The sequence below is a fragment of the Mustela nigripes genome, chromosome 13 (assembly GCF_022355385.1).
Source record: "Mustela nigripes isolate SB6536 chromosome 13, MUSNIG.SB6536, whole genome shotgun sequence".
Classification (NCBI taxonomy): domain Eukaryota; kingdom Metazoa; phylum Chordata; class Mammalia; order Carnivora; family Mustelidae; genus Mustela; species Mustela nigripes.
Genome location: NC_081569.1, coordinates 37,930,307 through 37,948,918, shown reverse-complemented (window position 1 = coordinate 37,948,918; position 18,612 = coordinate 37,930,307). Strand labels below are relative to the sequence as shown.

Below are 18,612 nucleotides of genomic sequence, written 5' to 3'. Positions count from 1 at the left end.
TTTCAGGTCCTTATGCCTCAATGTCCTCTTTTATAAATGGGAAAAAAAGGTACTTTTGGAAAATAAAAATCCAATCATGTCACATTACAAAAACAAAACCCCTCACTTGCTAACTCTTCTCAATCAAAACTACATAATACTTTACGGGCAATAAATCAGTGTTCTGAATTTTCTATGTAACTTGTACAACCCCAAAATAGTCATTCTAGTTGAAATAGTAACTATCCTTGATAAATGGCAAGGTTCCAAACCTCCTAAGTTTCCAAGTACATTCTGTTAGGAATAAAAAGTGAATTGACTAAGGATGGGATATCAAACAGTTCTTTAAAATGAATGGAGATTTGCACTACCAAGGGTTTCTGGTTTGTTTTGTTTCACAAGAATTCTAAAATCTATGCGAAAATGCAAAGGGCCAAAAATATCCAAACCAGTCTTAAAGAATAAGATGGCAGGCTTTACTCCAAACCTTATCATAAAGCTACCAAAGATATCATGGAGTAATATTAATACCAATAGAAGAACAGAACCAAAGAGAGGACCCAGCAAAGTAACACAGACATGCACAGATGTTTGATGTGTCCCAGAAATAGACCACGGAGTATGGGACAACAGGTTGGCTACACAGAAGGCTCCTTCCTCACACCATCACAAATAATTTCTGGATAGCATCAACGACACAAAGGAAAGGCAAAACTACAGAGCACTTTCTAACTAAAACAATTTTAAAAGACAATATTTTCATGACTTCAGCATAGGGAAAGGTTCTCTTTAAAAAAGACACTCAACAAAGAAACCTGTAAGTTTGCCATTAAGAATTTCTGTCCAACAAAAACACTGTGAAGGGAATGAAAAGTAACCCAGAGAGGAAGAAGATATCCGCAACAAACATGACCAATGATTAGTATCAAGAAGGCACCTTACAGATCGGCAAGGAAAAGGACAGCTGACACAGATACAACAGAAAGATGAACAAAAGTTTTGAAGGGATGCTTTTCATAAGAGGAAATCCAGTGATCAGTAAACAAGATGCTCAATGCCATTCCTAACTAGGGAAATGCAAAATAAAACCAAAATAAAGGTCTACTATCAAAACATCCTACTGGCTAAGATTCACGTCTGGTAATATCAGGCGTTCGCGTTCTGGAACTCTCAGATGGGCTGGACCCTGGATGGTAGGAATATCAAGTGTTGAAAATATGCATACCTTGTAATGCACCAATTGAACGCCAAGGTAAATACCCAACAGAAATGTTTATGCGCACAAAGATGCTTTCATTGCAGCATTGCTTGTAATGGCCCCAAACTGAAAATACCACGGGAAGTGCTCGCCACACCAGATTGAAGTGGGATTGACGGAGTGGCACATTACACAGCTATGAGATGAATAAGCCGCACTTACGCCACATGAATTTCATAAGCAATGTTGATTGAGTCAAAGACATCAAACACACATACAGTAGGATTCCATTTTTGTAAGGCATAAGTAGGCAAAACAAACTAACCGTATTATTGCCTATGTAACCGGTACAACCATTGTTTAAAGAGGGGTCAGTATTCCTCTAAAGTCAGAAGAGTAGTTAGCTCTGGGGGATAAACAGCATACCCACAGGGGACATGGGGACATTTCAGAGTCCTGGCAGTAGCTTTTCTGCATCTGGCTTGTGATAACATAGCTGTTTGCTTTACCCATTAAACTGCACACCTGTTTTGTGTACTTCTCTGGAGGTTATATTGGACAGAATTTAAAAGAATAAGGGAGAAATTGTATACCAAATATTAGCCATAATTATTAAAATAATGCAGGAAAAACTACAAGGCCCAGAAATAGGCCCACAGTACAAGACACATGGGAATTTAATATCCTATAACGACAGCATTACAAATCAGTGGGGAAATGGTGGTTTATAATATTGAACCAATTGGTCAACTCTCTGCAAAAATTAAAATTAAATCTTACCTTATATGGCTTCCCCAAGAAAACCTGAGATGGATTAAAAATTTCCTTTTGAATTAAAGAGAAGTATAAAAGTGAAACTTTTAAGAAGTCCTAGAAGAAAGTAAAGATGAATACGTATCCATCCTGAGGCTAAGGCAGGCATGCTCAGACGTAACCACAAAGACTGCCTTCTGAAGAAAACTACTACACTGAGACACCACAAACTATTACAAAGAAAATAACACACTAAAACAAGAACATATGACAAAAGCTGGACATCTTAATTCATCAAGAATTTATAGACCAATAAAAACAGCACATTGTCCAAGAAAATACAGTTAAGATATGAATAAGCAATGCTCAAAAGAATGAACATAAATGGTCAACAGACATGAAAAATCACTCACCCTTCATTAAGCAAAGAAACATAAATTTAAAAAATCATCCTTTCCTGTGATTATTCAGTTAGCAAACACTTTAAATAGCCATTTTCAGTCCTGGGAGTTTGATATTGCTTGGAGAAACATAAAGGGACACAGTCTTTGTGGTGAGTGATATAGATCAAGAATCTCAAAAACTTAGCTATACTCCCAACTAGCAATCTCACTTATAGAAAGGTATTTTCTGGAAAGAATTTTTGTACAAATGTGATTATCTTTTAAGATGTTGATTGCATTGTTGATTACAGTTTACGCTGTAACAAACAAACTGTTAAACAATAAATTAATTTTAAAAGTTAGGGCACACCCATAAAATTGAATATTCTGGAGCTATCTAAAATGCAAAGTATCTACTAATGGGAAAATGTTTACCATACATAGAGCAGGCTATAAAACAACTGTGCCGTATGACTGCATTATTGAAAATAGAAACATATGGAAGAGTATGTAAAGTAGATATACCCAAATCTTAACAGAGGCACTCTCTGGGTGATCTGACGACAGAGGACTGTGTGTCCACGCATGGGACGCCTTCCACATTACTTGGCTTTCCAGAAATGTATCATTTTATTCTCTAAGGAATAATTCTATGTTGTGAAATCCATTTTTTATTGTTTTTTAAAAGGAGAAATAATGAATTTGTTAGCTCAGTGTATTTGCACATTTTTAGGGGGAGGGCAGAAGGGTGCCAGGGGAGGGGTGGGGGGAGGGGATGGAAAGCACCAGCCCTATCTGGAAGTCCATGCTGGAAAACCCAGCCCTTCCTGGCACTCCTAAATGTGTTTGCAGGAAAATGTCTTATATGAAAGTCTCTTTTAAAGCAAGTTAAACTTAATTAAACACCCATAAAACATCACCATTAACACTGTGAAGTTGCTCTAATATTTTATTCTTCCTTTCAGCACTGTTTAGAATCTCGAACATATTAAACAAAGAAATCTCTGAAAACCATGTAATCCTTGAAAAGTACATAAATGTGTATACATATGAGACTGAGATTTCCGTAGCCTATATATGGCTCTTGCGGAGTGGGGAGAGGCGGTGTATTGACAATTCAATTGTAGTTTAAAAAAATTTTGTTTTCTTACCAAACTGAACCTGTCGCCTCTTAGAGCAATGAACTCAAGTCAGATCAAGCCTAAGAACAGCTCCTCCCTTCACCGAGTCACCCTCGACTTTTCCTGTATCTTGTGTCACTTTGGGCAAATATGATCATCCAGAAAGACCGTCCACCCTCCAGCACCAACTAAAAGTACTCCTATTCCTAATAAAAAGGTAACATTCTTCCTAAGGGAAGACAGAAGAAGGAAACAAACATTTCAGAATCCTCTAGGAGTGTCTTCCTAGGTATTTCACATCCAATTACTTCATTAACCCCATGCAAACATGCATAAAATTTTCTGGGCTGCTCTCTTCATTCCTTGAAAAAGGAAGAAACTTTATGTTCCTAATTCATTTTAGGTGATGCCTGGGGCAACCAAGTATTTCACTGACAGACATGTAATAAATGTTATTCCACAGAGGTAAGAGCCAGGAAAAGAGCAGTTACCTGCTTCATTTGGCTTAGAAAAAAAAATCCTGTGCTTACTATGTACTAAAATATCAGACCAACACACAACATACTGCAAAACTTTAATACAGTATGGTTAAAACACAATATTCAAATATTAAACTTTTTAAGCACATGAAAGTCATCTTTTGATAAGACAAACTGGGCTGTTTTTATAGCTACCTTTGTGTAACTTTAAAAAATTCCTTTCCTCGACAATGTCTGACACCGATCTTGATACTTGTTTGAAAGTCTGATGTAGGATCATGACAACTCAACAAGCAGAGATTTACATCCCACTGGCATCTTCAGAATTCATCTCCAGAGGACTGATCGTCGTCTTCATCCCTCACTTCTCGGTACTTCCTTGAAGCCTCCCCTTCGGGATTATAGCTCTGCATCTTAATGTTCAGTCTTTCAGCTAATTTTTGTGCTGCGAGTTTGGCCTGCATCTCCTTAAAAAAAAAAAAAAAAAAAATCAAAGCAAAACGTTACATATTCACATCCTTTCCATACAATTTTTTCAGCAGGAAGTCATTTAAAGTGGAAATAAAAGGGCATACAGCTCCCTCAGTGCTCTCTCTAGCAGTGTGCACATCTTGAATTGTGCCTACCACGGATGGGCGGGGCAGGCAATGCTGGTGAGGGCTACGGCCTGCCACAGTCGTGGTCAGACGTCCATTCACACACAACAGTGCACTGAAATACCCCACCTCTGCTTGGGAAACCGAAGAACCTGCAGAGCACTATGAGTTACAAACATGAACAGAGTTTCAAGTATGTGGACACATACACGTGTGCATACACACTCACACAGCAGTTTCAACTATCAAGTGTCAAAAATCACTAATGCTGTGTGGATTCTCCAAAAAAGAATCTTCTTTCCTCAATGAAACCATGGCTTTCAGGCTTGAGAGTTGTATTTCAATGTCACAATGAAATCAAGAAACCAATACTTTAAAAAAACCGACTATCCCTCTCCAAATTAAGTTCCCATGAAAATTACTGTGACAGAAAGTCCAAGCAAATTTTAGACACTGCCAATGTGCTCGCAGATACCCAATGAGAGGACCACAGGCTGATGGCAGGTGGCAATGCCCATTTTCAATCTGGCTCTTTGCTTTTCTCATGCTTTTGCCCCTACCACTTGAACCTCTTGGTGTCTTTCCCCTCAGGCCATGAATATCCTGGAGACGCAGGACTGAAGTGGCAGCTAACAGCACTCTGTCGAGGAAACTGGTTTCCAAGGAGTTGAATTCAACCTACAGATATCTCAGAACAGGCACTCAAGATCGTATAAATAATTTAAAAACCTGTTCCCCAAGGGGAGCTTCCTTGCTACTCAAGGAAGCAAAATGGCTTTTAAAAAGGAGTGCCTTGAAAATGCCAATCCATGCCAACTGCGCTTCGGTGAGAAGCCAAGTCTGAACAACAGCCTGGTTTTGTCTTGACTGGCATCTACTACCTGATTAAAATCTATGTAAGCAAGTCTACGAAGCTAAGCTGCTATTCTGGGGGAGGGTCAAACTATTACTGTAAGTACATTGGACGCTTTCTTTTCTCCCTCCCTTCTTCACCTATTTTCTCCCATCTCATTATTCTATACACAAGCTGTCCATATACACGCTTAAGGTGCAGAACTCCCAGATCTTTGAAGTAAGTGCTATACAAAATGAAGTTATTAAAAGCGGCGATTCTTCTGTCTTCACGAGGGCCTGCACACCATGCTTTTAAGCTCCGTGTCCAAATGCCTGTTGGTAACATCACACCACTCCGATGTTACGCTCTTCCCTGTCTGGCAGGAGACAGAAACCTGGAGGAGGTTCCCTGATTCTTGGTTAGCTTCCACCACAGAGACCCTCTCACATGGGGCTTACGAGGTGGAAGACAGAGAAGCATGGCTCCTGCTAGTCTGACAGCATGGGCGTGAGACTGGGGAATTCTGCAGTGGTCTTCCCACATTTCCTGGCAAAAACCACTCCGCTGTTGCACGTAGCTGTGATCATCTCCAGCTGTGTCCTGCGGTTCTAGCAACTTGAAGACTCTCAGAAAACCAGAGGCTCACATCTGAGAGCTAATGGCAAGAGCTGACCATTTCTCAAGCACCCTTCTATTAAGTCCTATCCTCTGTGAACTTCTGATGTAAATTCTGACTTGGCAGCATTTAAGAAACATTTAAAACTCTACATACCTCATAAGTCTGTTTCTGTTGTTTCTGAAGTGCCAAAGATTCTTCTATGGAGAGCAGCTGTGCGGGCATATGGTGAAGTGGCAGAAGCCGGGCTGCTGTGACATCATCAAGATGCTTCTTATCCCTGAGCTGCCTTTCTTCCGAGGAGATGGGAGACCCTCTTCTCTGCCAATGACTAGATGAATCATTCTGTTGTGAAGGTAATCTGGAGGGCAAATTTGTTATATCATCAGACTATTTTCTTTTTATAGACACATTTACAACATTCCCACACAGAAGCAGCCTTTAACCTTAGCAGTTAATTATCCTACAAAGGTAAACATAAGTAGTTTCCAATATTTATATTCGTAAAGACCCTTCCTGTTTTTAGACGTATTTACTCCAGAAACAGGAGTATTTAACTTGACACCTTTTTGGAGAGTAATAGGACAATCTACTGTTTCAACAAATAGGGAGGCTGATAAGCTCTCTGCATTACCCTTTGTTCTTACAACCTTACACTTGAACTGAAGCCATCTTTCCATCTTTCCCTTCCAAAACGTGCGCAAATGGGCTTGCTGTCCAGTAAACAAACTTGTAAACTTGTACACAGTTTCCATGCCATAATACCACCTGTAGAACACTCAGCAGAGGTGGTGTTCACACTATACATACTGTCACACTGAACAGAAAGGAAACCCTAAGTTCTAATGGAAGACAGGGAGGCTGTCAGACGTTTTTAAAGAGTGAATTTTGAGGAATCTTGAAATAATAAATGCTCACCATGTAAATGAGGGGAGGAGGGCATCCCAGTGGGGAGTGAGGGGCAACACGGTGTGGCGCAAAGGGAGTTCAAGGGGTGGTGTGCAGAGGAAAGGCCGTGAGGTAAGGCTGGCAAGTAGACCGGGCCCAGGCCTCATCAAGGAGTTCTGTGTAATGGGTCAGATCTGCACTGTACGAATTTCACTCTGAGCAGTGGAGGAGATGGACTAGATGAATTAAGCCTAGAGTCCAGACCAAGCCAGTTTTAGCCCAGGAGAGGGAGAGCCTTCACTCTGAAAGGAGGATGCATAGAGATGAAAATCAACAAAATATACTGTCGGTCTATATGGCTGGCAGATAGGGAGATGAAGCAAAAGACACGTTGGGAGAAAAAAATAAAGTGGCGGCACTATGAATTTAGGGAATATGGGAGCAATCGTGGGAAGAAATGCGTTCTATTCTGCACATGGTTAAGTCTGAGGTGCCACAGAACACCCACAGGGCAGGTTTCATGGTAACTGGCCATGTAAATCGGAAGCTCTGGAAACACTTAAGCTAGAGGGAGGTAAGAGGCAGCTACCAGCACCCAGGAAATACAGGGTGCCCAAAGGCACAGTGGAGGCCAAAGATAGAACAGAAAAGGAGTCAAAGGCTGCTCACCCATGGAATCTCTTGATCCACACGAGTCCAGGCCCAGCCTTTTCCCATCTGCTCTAACTACACGGGAGGCCTCTGGCTCTCCCCACTCCGGCTTCTGGCTAAAGCACCACAGAAAAGAACCAGGGTCAGTGTATCCTCTGACTGACTAGATGCTGCTTCTGGTTTTCTCTTCCTGGAAGTGAGGAAATACACCTCACTGCACACAAGATGAGAGGTTACTCACTTTGTACATCAAGAGTACAAACATTACTTTTTATTCCTACCTAAAAATTAATGTAATTCATCTTCCTGGTTTTTCTAGAGAGAATAAAATGTTTTCAAGTTAAAAAAAAATGGCAGGGTTACACTTTAAAGACTCTATAATAATTCTCTGAAAGTTTTAGGTATTTCTAAGTAGAGCTTCTCAGCTTTTCGAAGAAAAGTAGTAGTGATTCCACTTTGTGCGTAATGTAAGCCTGGTAATTACAGACAGGTAGGCTAAATACACTGGATAAAATTCCTTTCTCTTCAAAGAGCTTTTCTTTTTCTGGAAATCTCAGAAACAAAACTATGACAAGGAACTCAGAAGCATGGTTCGTTTACCCTCCTGCCCCAATCTGTTTTTCAATTTCTTTAACCCCTTCCTAGCTCTCTTCCCCCTCAAGTTGTTATGATACAGTTCAATGTTCTTCCAAGTGGGTAGGCCTTGGGTCTTCACCTAGATCCTGAATTCTTTGAGGAATGGGATCTTTACTTCTGTGCCACCCCAGCACCAGTTCCTTACCTATAGTGAGCATACAAACATCTTTCACTGTCAAGTCCATTGGCTTCTAAAGCTCCTTTTCCCTTAGCTTACAGTCTAATCAAAGGGGGAGCTACATACCAAAAAATTATTGTGGAAAATAGTCATAATAAATTCTCTCTCCGGGTTTAATATCAAATGTTGGCTAAGCCCACCCTGAACTCTAATACTCTACCTGCTATTTAAACCCATTCAATCATTTGGCTGAAAACCTAAGTATTTTTCAACACAAACCCTCCATCCAGTCAGGCTATTTCCACAAGATGCTCTTTGCTAACTACAAGTAGCTCCCACACAAAAAAAGTCCACTGAACTGAAAGCATTCTTCCAATTTTTTGAGTTTAACAAATAGTATGTGCCTGTGACAGGCCTGTTTCTGATAGTACTTACACATTAGTTTTAAATTTATGTAGTGGGGGTACTGGGTTTTTGGCTCGAGTTTCTAGCACTTCCATGAAATGAGGCTTCTTCTGTGCCCCACTATCGAACCTTGCCAAGTTCTCAGCACTCCTGTTCTCTTCTGAGTGCTCTTCACCTGAGTCCACAATTGTGATCCTCTGTAACCTATTAATAAACAGGCTGTCAGAGCTGCTCAAATTATCTTCTGCTTGACTTGAAACATGATGCTGAAGGAGACGCTCACCAGCTGCGCAGGAGGAAGGCGCGCTGGCTCTGCTACGGGAAGCTGGGCACGCGCTCACTATGTACTCAACTTCGGGAGCCTCTTCATCGCCTTCGTGAGGAGGATGTACAAGTCCCCGCTGCTGGGAGGTGGTTTTAGATGACTCGGTGTTACTTACAGAGGAAGAGCCACAGACTAGCGATGAAGTATCAAGTATCCGGTCAGAACTCTGGGCCGTTTCAGTGTCCACATCAACAACTGCAACTGCTTTTTGCTGTAGCTTACAGTCTAAACTAACAGGATGAAACAGTCCACTTTTTCCTCTAACTTCACATTCGGCAATGGCAGCTTTCACTTTGGCAACAGAGTCTAAGATCTTTTTACCTTTGTCGGGCAATTTGCAAATGAATTTTCTGTTGAATGGAAAAAAATGAAACAAATATGTATCTGTCAGAGCCATGTTTTCAAACTTGAGATATAAAGAGAGAGCATTATCCTCAAAGTGAGAAAAATCTATCTGTAAGTCAAAAATCTGACCTCCAACAGCCTCAGAACAGGAATGAAATAAGTCGTCATCTAAAATACCCTAAAAAAAAAAACAAAACAAGGGGATGCAGGATAAACATCCTTCATATGCCTAATTAGAATTTCAGCAGAAGTATCTTAAACATATAATACTCTTTAATATACTCCAAAACTTGCAGTTTTTAAAGTGAGATGTCCAAGACCTTCGTGGGGAGGGGAGGTGGATGGTTCTGCAAGGCCAGAATTATTTTTTTAATAGCACTAAGTCATAACTTGCCATTTCCACGTTCATTATCTTATATGGGTACAGCAGAGATTTCCAGGGGCCACATGATATGTGGTATCATTGCTCTGATGGCTCATGACTGTGTATTCTTGTATTTTAAAGATCTCCCACCTAGAATTCCTTTTTTTTTTTTTTTAGATTTATTTTGAGAGTGAGAGAGAGAGCAAGTGAGCATAAGTGGGAAAGGGAGAGGGAGAGAGAATCCCAAGCGGACTCCATGCTAAGCATAGAGTCCAACTCGGGGTTCCATCTTGAGTCTGAGATCATGACCTTAGCGGAAACCAAAAGTGGAACGACTGTGCCACCCAGGTGCCCCTCTCACCTGTAATTCCTAACACACCAATAAACATCAGTAGATGTAACACACATAAAACAAGAGCTCCCTGGCATGCTCAGTAAGTCTTAACAGTATAAAGGGGTCCTGAGGCCAAAAAGTTAAGTCCCTGCTATAGATTAAAAACCCATTCTCACAAAGTCAAAGTACTTGCCCTACTAGAAAGCTCCTAAATGATCATTTTTGCTGAATGACTTAGGTTTCTTTTCAGATTCTCTTTTCTTTATCCATATAAGAAACGGAGGGAAGAGTACACCTCTGGCTTTTTATTCTTTCACACTACATTCCTTCCCACAGTTTCAACATTAACATCCCTCTGCAGTTGAGATTCCTGTATGTCCTCAGCCTTCTCTCTCCGGGTCCTCAAGACCACTTCTCCAGTTTTTAAGTACATATAATTAACTCTCCCCTCAACTCAGCACCCCCTCCCTAAGTAAAATCAACCTCAGATCTATTCCCCAATTTTTGTTCTTATTAGTGGTTCTCTATACAAGCTGGAAACTTCAGCCATCTCCTTCATCTACATATCCAAATTACTCCATGCCTGATGTAGTTTTCCCAGTCCCACAACCACCCTTCTACACCCCCTGGCTGGGAACTTCTCTGAAAATACCCTCCAGCTGTCTTCTGTCTTTCATTCCTTCAAACCTTCCTACACCAAGCTGCTCCATTAAGTTTCTTTCACGTTCATTGTATTGCTCAGCTGCTAAAGTCGTTAAGACCGCCAGCTAAATGAGACCAACTTTTCCTGCTTAATACAGCACTCTGTGTCCCATTCTTTCGCTTTCCTACAGGTCCTAGATGAAACTGACAAGATGTTTTGGGGACGACAAGGGCGGCAAGGGAGGCTGGGGTACACGGGTATTTAGGATACAGACCCTCTCTTCAGGGAACCGTCACAGTGGCCGGGTAATTAAAACAAGGAGCTAAGGGAACAGCTGAAACCCCTAAGCTGCCTTTCCGCACGCTAACCATCCGCACCGGCCGTAGGTACGTGCCAAACCAGGGCGCAGCCGGCTTTAAGGCTGGAGGCCCTCTACTCGCCGGCGGGATCGAAACGGATCTGAGACAAGGTCACCTTCCAGGGAAAGGAACCCGGTATGGAGGAGGGGAAGGAACGCGTCCCAGGGACACCGAACCGAAGAAGCCTGGCGGTGACTCGGCGGGACCCAAGCTTACTCGTTGCGCAAAAGTCTCTCCTGGCGCTTCAACATCTCCCGCAGCTCTGCCAAACTCCGCCGCCCCAAGTCCTCGGGAACTTGGGGCTCGAAGCCGCGGGCCAGCGAGGACATTCTGCGGGGGCTGAGGCTGGCGAGGCGGCGGGCAGTCGGTTTCCTCAGCAGCCCCCGCGGCTAGCGCCGGATCCGCCGCCGGCGTGGACTCCGAGGTACGAGCGGGAGCCGCCATTTTCCCGGAAGAACGGGTCTTCTTCGAACCGAATCGAGCTTTATTGAAACACCGGAAACAAACACGGGCAAGGAGAAGGGGGGCGCCGGGAGGAGAGGGAAGGGGCGGAAGTTCCCGCGGTTTGGGGGAGGCGGTGGGGTCCCGCCGCGATTGGGCTCGCGTTTACGCCGGTTGTGTTTTCTCCGTTCGTCCGCTCTTCACGTTTATTCAAAAAAGTGTTGGCTAGCGCCGCTGTGACCCCGACAAATATCCACGAGTCCTGCCGTTATGGAGTTTACCGAGGGGTGGAGGGAGACAGACATTAATCCGGTAATGATGAAACAGTATAATAGTAAGATTGGTATGGGCACCAGGGCAGGTGCCTCTGAGAAGGGAACTGTAAGTCGAACCTGAGCGATGAGTTGGTTAGCCGTTGGTGTAGTTGGGGGAATGTTCTGGATGGGGCTCGAGAGCCTTTGGCCCGGGGTGCTGCCAGGGCATAATGACGTCCTCAGAGTTGGAGGGAACCTTGTGGGGAGTGTCAGCATTTCTTAATGGGACTCTGTGGCATTTGGAGCAGGAGTTTTCATCTGTGGCACTGCCTCAGGCATTGCGAGACATTTGGTGTCTGGCTTGCGCCCGCTAGTTTTGTAGGCATCCCCAACTCGGAACAATCCAGAACGCCTTTACCTCCCCCACCGCCCCCCACTCTCAGTCTGCAGGTACACACACATTTCCAAAGGCCTGCAAGGGATGATGGTAGGAGGTGCTGGACAAGCCACTGAGAACCCCTCCTTCATCATTCCCTGTTTCACCTGTAGAAAAACACATAATCAATTAAGTATTATCAGGGCCCAAAACTGAGTAAGTGATAGCGCCAGATTTTCACTCAAACTCCCAGCTACTCTTTCTACAACACCTATTTGAAAATCTCCTTCTTGGCTTTATGCCTATATCCTGATGTTTAAAATTGTTGAAAGAGCCTTTTCAGGCTGTTAAGCAGAGCAGTGTCAAACATCCCAAACAGCTCTTACTTCTCTTTACAATTCAGCCACCAGAGCTGTGTCCCAAAATAAAGAATAGGAAGCATACAAGAGTCCCAACAGCTATCAGTTGGGAGGTTGGGACACCCCGGAAACCTCCAACACCACCTCCCCATTCTTTGATATGGAAAACTTAAATTTTCTCAATCCCATGTGAAGTGCTGTAATAAACAGAGCAGCTGCCTCCCAGGCAGACTGAAGCTCTAGATAAAATCTGAAACCATGCCAGGGAGTACAGTTTAAGTCATTTCTATAGTGTCCCAATCTAGTTCATTCTGATCAGGTTAACTGAAGTATTAAAATTCTCAGCATAAGCCTTGCTTTCAAAGATATCAAGAACCTGCTTCAGCCCAGCTATATAAGAGATACTTGAGTAAGGCCTTTGAGTCAGGTAGTTAGTTGGCCCCCAGCAAGCTCCCCAAAGCCTCCCTCAACCTGTCCCTGGGCCATAGCTGGAGGCTTTTATTAACCCAACAGTGGTGAATCCCCATCTTCTGGTCCTAGGCCACAGGTGTCCTCAAGGCAAGGATGCCTTCTTTCCAGACTCCGAATTTTGAATTTTGCCCCCTACTGTTTTCTTCTTGTGGAAAGCTGTCACTTTACCCTTCACCCATTATAAATCTAAATTCAAGCCTCATCTTCTCCCTGAGCATTCCTAGGTTATTCCAACCCCAATTGTTCTTTCTTTTGAGCATAACTATGCCTCTTAGAGCTCAAATCTCCTGTTATGCTTCTCCAGTTGTGTTATGCATGGTGAGTTCTTTTTCCTTTCTAACAAAGTTGTAAAGTCAGGGAGTTCTGTCAGGGAATTATGTGTATACTTTTCTGTCTCTCCTAATGCGTACAGCAGGTATTAGTTAGTGGAATCTCCCTTTCAATTTTTCTCACAGCCTTTCTCTCATGTTCTTCTTAATGAAGTGTCCCTTTCATATGTATAATCGTAAGCGTTTTATGTATAAGTATCAGCCATAGTGATTGTGAAGATATTTTCAGTGCTATGGGATAGGATCTTTCATACAACCTAGCTTAGAACTTCAAGATGTCCTAATACAAATGTCAATTTTTAACAGCACCCATGCACAAACTGACTCGTTTTGCCACCAACCAAGAAGTTTGGCAAGTGAGGGAACAGCTCCGTAAAACCTAAAACCAGGCTATTTGTACTTCAGTATGAAAGGTCATGTATTCTATAATCCATCAAACAAAGGAAAGATAAGTTTTAGAACAAATTTTAACAGCAATGTTGGGGGAGGGGGCCTTATATAAAATGGAGACATTTAACAAAGAGAGAAACAACAAGTACCATAGATTTTAACTGTCTACTTGAAAGGAAGCCCACAAACCACAGGCAGCTAATCTCTGCTGAAGAATTCCAGTTGATATCAAGAGCCCATCTGTTAAAAGTTGAATTTAGACCAGCATTTTTAGTTTTTGTCTTTGGGTTTCCATGCCCTTTAAAAAAGTCTAAGTCACTTTTCCAGTGGTACTTGGATGAATATCCAGAGTATTAATTATCCTCAGAGTAAGCTAATGAATTTGACTATTAGTAAGAAAAATTCAAAATGGAGAATTAAAGGAGAGGATGATTTCATTATGTGAAGTGCTGCCAGGATGACTTAGCCATCCCATTGCCACCAAGCCTTAAAGGTGTCCTTTGCGTGCAGTTTAAAAGGACAAAAACAGGCGCCTGGGCGGCTCACTCAGTTAAGCCTCAGACTCTTGATTTCAGCTCAGGTCATGATCTCAGTCAGGGTCCTGAGCTCAAGCCCTGTGTGGGGCTCTGTGCTGGGGAGGTGGGGGGGCAGGGGGTGGAGCATGCTTAAAATTCTTTTCTCCCTCTTCCTCTGTTCCTTCCCCCCCACCCCACCCCTATTTGCATGCACGTGTGGTTTCTCAAGAAAGGACAAAAACAAACCTGGGAAAGATTTCCATTTGTCCTTAGAGTTGAAAATAAAAATTAGAAATCAGTTGTAAAATTGGTAGCATTGATCCTCAGAATCTCCAGGCTGCTCTTCTCTGTTTTCTCCCACTGATTGTCAGGCCACAAACTGGCCGTGGTATGCCTGGGATCCACCAGAATGGCGGCAAAACTATTTCTCATGCCACATGTTCTTACGATGTGAATTTAACCCCTCCCACCCCCCCGAAATGGGATTGGTCCTCCTGATCCTTGAATCTGGGCATGCTTATGACTAGAGCAAAAGTGATTTTTCCAGTCTTCGTAGTAAAAAGTAATGCAGCTTCTGCCCAATTTTCTTGGGGCGCTTACTGTTGGAACCCAGCCAGCAAGCCAGCTATGCAGAAACCTGAGTTTGTGTGGGTCTTTGGTGTTTTGTCAGCCTAAACTGGGGTTTCCACCAAAAGGGAGCATTAACCACGAGATACTCGAGTGAACAAACCTTTGAATGATTCCAGCCCCCGACTAGAACAGCCTTCTAGGCTCCCAAACTGAGGCCTTGACCTACAGAATTCGGGCGCATAATAAAATGGTTGTTGTTTTATACCTTTAAGTTTAGGGTGATTTGTTGAACAGCAGTAGAAGCAGGAGCGTTAATCAAGATTAATTCCACCAGCTGTGATCTGGATCCCATCTATATTGCCTCCTTGGGGATCTCATTCATTTGTTCACTCAACAAATAATTACTGTGTGGGGGACACTATTCTAGACTTTGGAGGTATCATGGTGAGTGAGACAGAAGTCTCCTGCCATGCTGAAACTTACATTCTATTAGTACTAGTGTCACCTAGAGAGTTAATACAGGTGGATGTTAAGGAGCGATTGGGAGGCTACCTTGACTGAGGTGATGGAGGGTGACTGAGGTTGGTTTTTCTGAGGCCATTTGTAAGCTGAGACAAGAATTAACCATGGGAAAGCCTCCCATCTAGAAAGGGAAGCATCCCAAGTAGAGGGAAGAACAAATGCCAAGGCTCTAAAAGGAGAGGGAGCTTAGCACGTCCAAATAACAGACAAACAAAAGGCCAGAACTAGATCTTTCAGGGCTTAAGCCCGAATACAGAGTTTGAATTTTGCTCCGAGAGAAATGGGAAGCCATCTGTTGTAGGCAGCCTTCAGGATGGGTTCCCAATGGTCCTGCCCTATGGTAATCCCTTCCCATTAAATGTGGAATAGACTGACTTCTAACAAACAGAACATGGTAAAAAAATAAAACAAATGGTGAAAGTGGCGAGGTATCACTTCTAAGGTTAGATCATAAAATATTTGAACACACATTTCACTGAAGGTATATGAAGAAGTAAGAATATGAAAGGTGAGCAGTGTTATTATCCATTAAGAAAAAGCAAATTAAAAACCCAATGAGAGAGCCTGCGTGGCTTAGTTGGTTAAGCATCTGCCTTTGGCTCAGATCACGATCCTGGGGCCCAGGGATCAAGCCTCCCTCAGCAGGGAGCCTGCTTCTCACACTCTCTCTCTGCTGCTCCCCCCACTTGTGCTCTCCCTCTCTCTCTCATAAATAAAATTTTAGAAACAAAAATATAGTGAGATACTACAACACAATTATTAAAATGTCTGAAATGAGGGACGTCTGGGTGGCTCGGGTCATGATCTCAGGGTCCTGGGATTGAGGCCCCGCATCAGGCTCTCTGCTTGGTGGGAAGCCTGCTTCCCCACACCCACCCCCCTACCCCGCCTGCCTCTCTGCCTGCTTGTGATCTCTGTCAAATAAATAAATAAAATCTTAAAATAAAATGTCTGTAATGAGAAAGATTGACCATACCAAGCGTTGGAAAGGATGTGGGACAATTGGAACTTACACTGCTAATGTGAACGTAAAATAATACAACCCCTTCAAAAAACAGTTGGGTGGGTTCTGAAAACCTACCACGTAACCCAGCTATTCCTCTGCTAGGTCTTTACCCTAGCAAGAGAAACAAAAGCCTGTGTCTGTCTGAAGACCTGTATGTAAATGTTCATAGCAGCTTCATTCGTAATAGGAAACGGAAACAACCGTACATCTGTCACTAGGTGAACGGATAAACAAATCAGAGTGTGTCCCTACAATTGACTACTGTCCTCCATGCAGCAGCCTTAGTGAATCTCCATTATCCTGAGTGAAGCCAGGAAGAGTCCGGATTGTAGAATTCCATTTACATAAAATTCCAAAAGATGCAATCTAATCTTTAGTGACTGGAAGTAGATCAGTGATTGCCTGATGATGTGGGATGTCAAGGGGAGGCTGCAGGGAAGGATTATGAAGGGGCGGTAGAAAACCTTCGGGGGTGATGGATACGTTCATTATCTTGATTGTAGCGATGGTTACGTGAGTACATTCATTTCACGAGTCACACCTTATCCCGTTTTACACTTAAAATAGATCTGCTGCATGACAGCTCCGTTATGTCCCCAGTGAAGCTGTTAAAAGGACCGCCTCTGTCTTCCACCCTTTTCTCTGTTTTCAAGGCTAAGCTGCCTAAAAGACTTGTCGGCACCCTCTGACTCCATTTTCTCTGCTTACCAGTGCCATGAACCCTCTCATGTCATCCTAGCCAAAGAAGCAAGTTTCAGTCTCTTTCCTCCTTTGCCGCCTCTGGCCTGTTGACCACTTCCTCCTCCTCACAACTCTCTCCTGACCTCAACCCCATGCTACCAGTTTCTCCAGGATTTTCGGCTCTGGTGGTTTTTGCTCTCAGGCGAGAATCAGAGCCAGTGTTAGGACCCTCCCACCTGGATGTTCCAAAGATTCTTCCGGTTCAGCTCCTCCAAAGCTGAACTTCTGTTCCCTTCCCCCAACTCACTCTTCCTTTTTAAAATTCCCATTTAATGGCATCCCCATCCACCTAGTTGCCCAATCCAGAAACTAAGTATTCATACCCAGCTAGTCTCTTAACTCAACCTCACCGTCTAAATACCTTCTTTCTGGATACTTCTCCCTCTTCCCAGCGCTTATAACACCTCCTCACATACCCAGCATTGCCTTCATCGCCTCTCTCCAACTCCTTGAGTGAACTGCTCTAACAGTTCCTAAAAGGTATCCTATCCTGGCCTTATCTGTCCTTTTCCTTCTAAGTGCTGTTGGATAGTTTTCTTCCTTTAAAAAAAAAATAAAAATAAAAAAATAATTTTTTTTTTCTTCCTTCACTTGGGATACTGATGAGGGAACATTACATTACATTACATTATCCGTGTAGCAAAAACTCGAAGTGTTCATTCCCTACTTGTTGGGCCTCTCAGCTCCCGGAGATGGTCCTGCCACCGCGCTGGCATCACCGCACAGTGGAGGTGGGGAGCACTGCAGGGGCACACAGAGGAGCATGCCCAGTTTCTCTGCCTAGAATTGTCAGTGGTATATGGTCACAGTGACAGTGGCGGGTGATGAAAGCATAAAGGAAAAATGTAGCCCAACTCCTGTCAGATGGAACCTGGGCAGCAAAATGACGGTTCGTGGGAGGTGAGTCCCACAAGAAAATGGAAAGGAGTGGATAGGCAGATACTTGAAGCAGACAAAGTCACTGGGAACAAGGATCACCGAAAAAGAAACTTTTATTACTTTTATGTGTCGGTTGCCTAGGTTATGGTGCTCAGATGTTTGGACAAACATTATTCTAGATGTTTCGGTGAAGGTGTTTTTTTGGCTGAGATGAATGTTCACATCGGTGGGCTTGTCCCCCATAATGTGCGTGGGTCTCCTCCAATCAGATGAAGCCCTTCGTAGAATAGAGACTGACCTCCCCTGAGCAAGAAGGCATTCTGCCAGCAGACAGCCTTCAGACTTGAGCCGCGCTAGTGGTTTTTCTCTGCCTCTCCAGCCTCTTGCCTACCTGCAGGGATAGGCATGTGAACCAAATCTCTGAGATTCATTTTAAGGAATTGGCTCCCATGATTATCTACACACATGTGCTACTATATCTGTCTCTCCGACGAACCCTGCCTGATACAGAGCCGATAGCATCACTCTGTTAGGAAAATCAAGGGTCCATCAGGACTTCAGAGGGAGAGAGCTGACGGAGGAAAGGGCGGGCTGGCCTTTGCTGTGCTGCTTGCTGTGTCCTGGGCATGTGAGGGAGACATGGGAACCAAGAGTCATAACCACGGTTGAAGCAATTTCTTTTCTTTTCTTTTTTTTGTTTTGTTTTCTTTCAGCAATGGAACATGCTGTAC

The 18,612-nt window shown here is 43.3% G+C and overlaps 1 protein-coding gene and 1 long non-coding RNA gene across 2 annotated transcripts in view; one reads left to right on the top strand and one right to left on the bottom strand.

Moving 5' to 3' along the window:
* Nucleotides 1-2,214: 2,214 nt before the first annotated feature.
* POLR2M (RNA polymerase II subunit M) lies at nt 2,215-11,441 on the bottom strand. Its single transcript, XM_059372008.1, has 4 exons — nt 11,245-11,441; nt 8,689-9,333; nt 6,117-6,321; nt 2,215-4,380 (listed from the first exon to the last, which is right to left on the bottom strand). Exons 1-4 carry the CDS (start codon nt 11,355-11,357, stop codon nt 4,234-4,236), a joined length of 1,110 nt encoding a protein of 369 aa, XP_059227991.1. The 5' UTR covers nt 11,358-11,441; the 3' UTR covers nt 2,215-4,233.
* Nucleotides 11,442-11,613: 172 nt separating this feature from the next.
* Nucleotides 11,614-18,612, top strand: part of LOC131999236 (uncharacterized) — a 28,400-nt gene continuing 21,401 nt past the window's right edge. The window contains exon 1 of the long non-coding RNA XR_009399054.1: nt 11,614-11,781. This is a non-coding gene — a long non-coding RNA (uncharacterized LOC131999236). The remainder of the gene's footprint in view (nt 11,782-18,612) is intronic.

Bases quoted from the DNA above. Each gene is read 5' to 3' on its own strand.
- POLR2M (XM_059372008.1), bottom strand. From the start codon at position 11,357: ATGTCCTCGCTGGCCCGCGGCTTCGAGCCCCAAGTTCCCGAGGACTTG. The intron at 9,334-11,244 runs GTAAGCTTGGGT...TCCATTCAACAG, and splicing joins GAGAGACTTTTGCGCAACGA to AAAATTCATTTGCAAATTGC. The intron at 4,381-6,116 runs GTATGTAGAGTT...TTTTTTTTTAAG, and splicing joins AACAGAAACAGACTTATGAG to GAGATGCAGGCCAAACTCGC.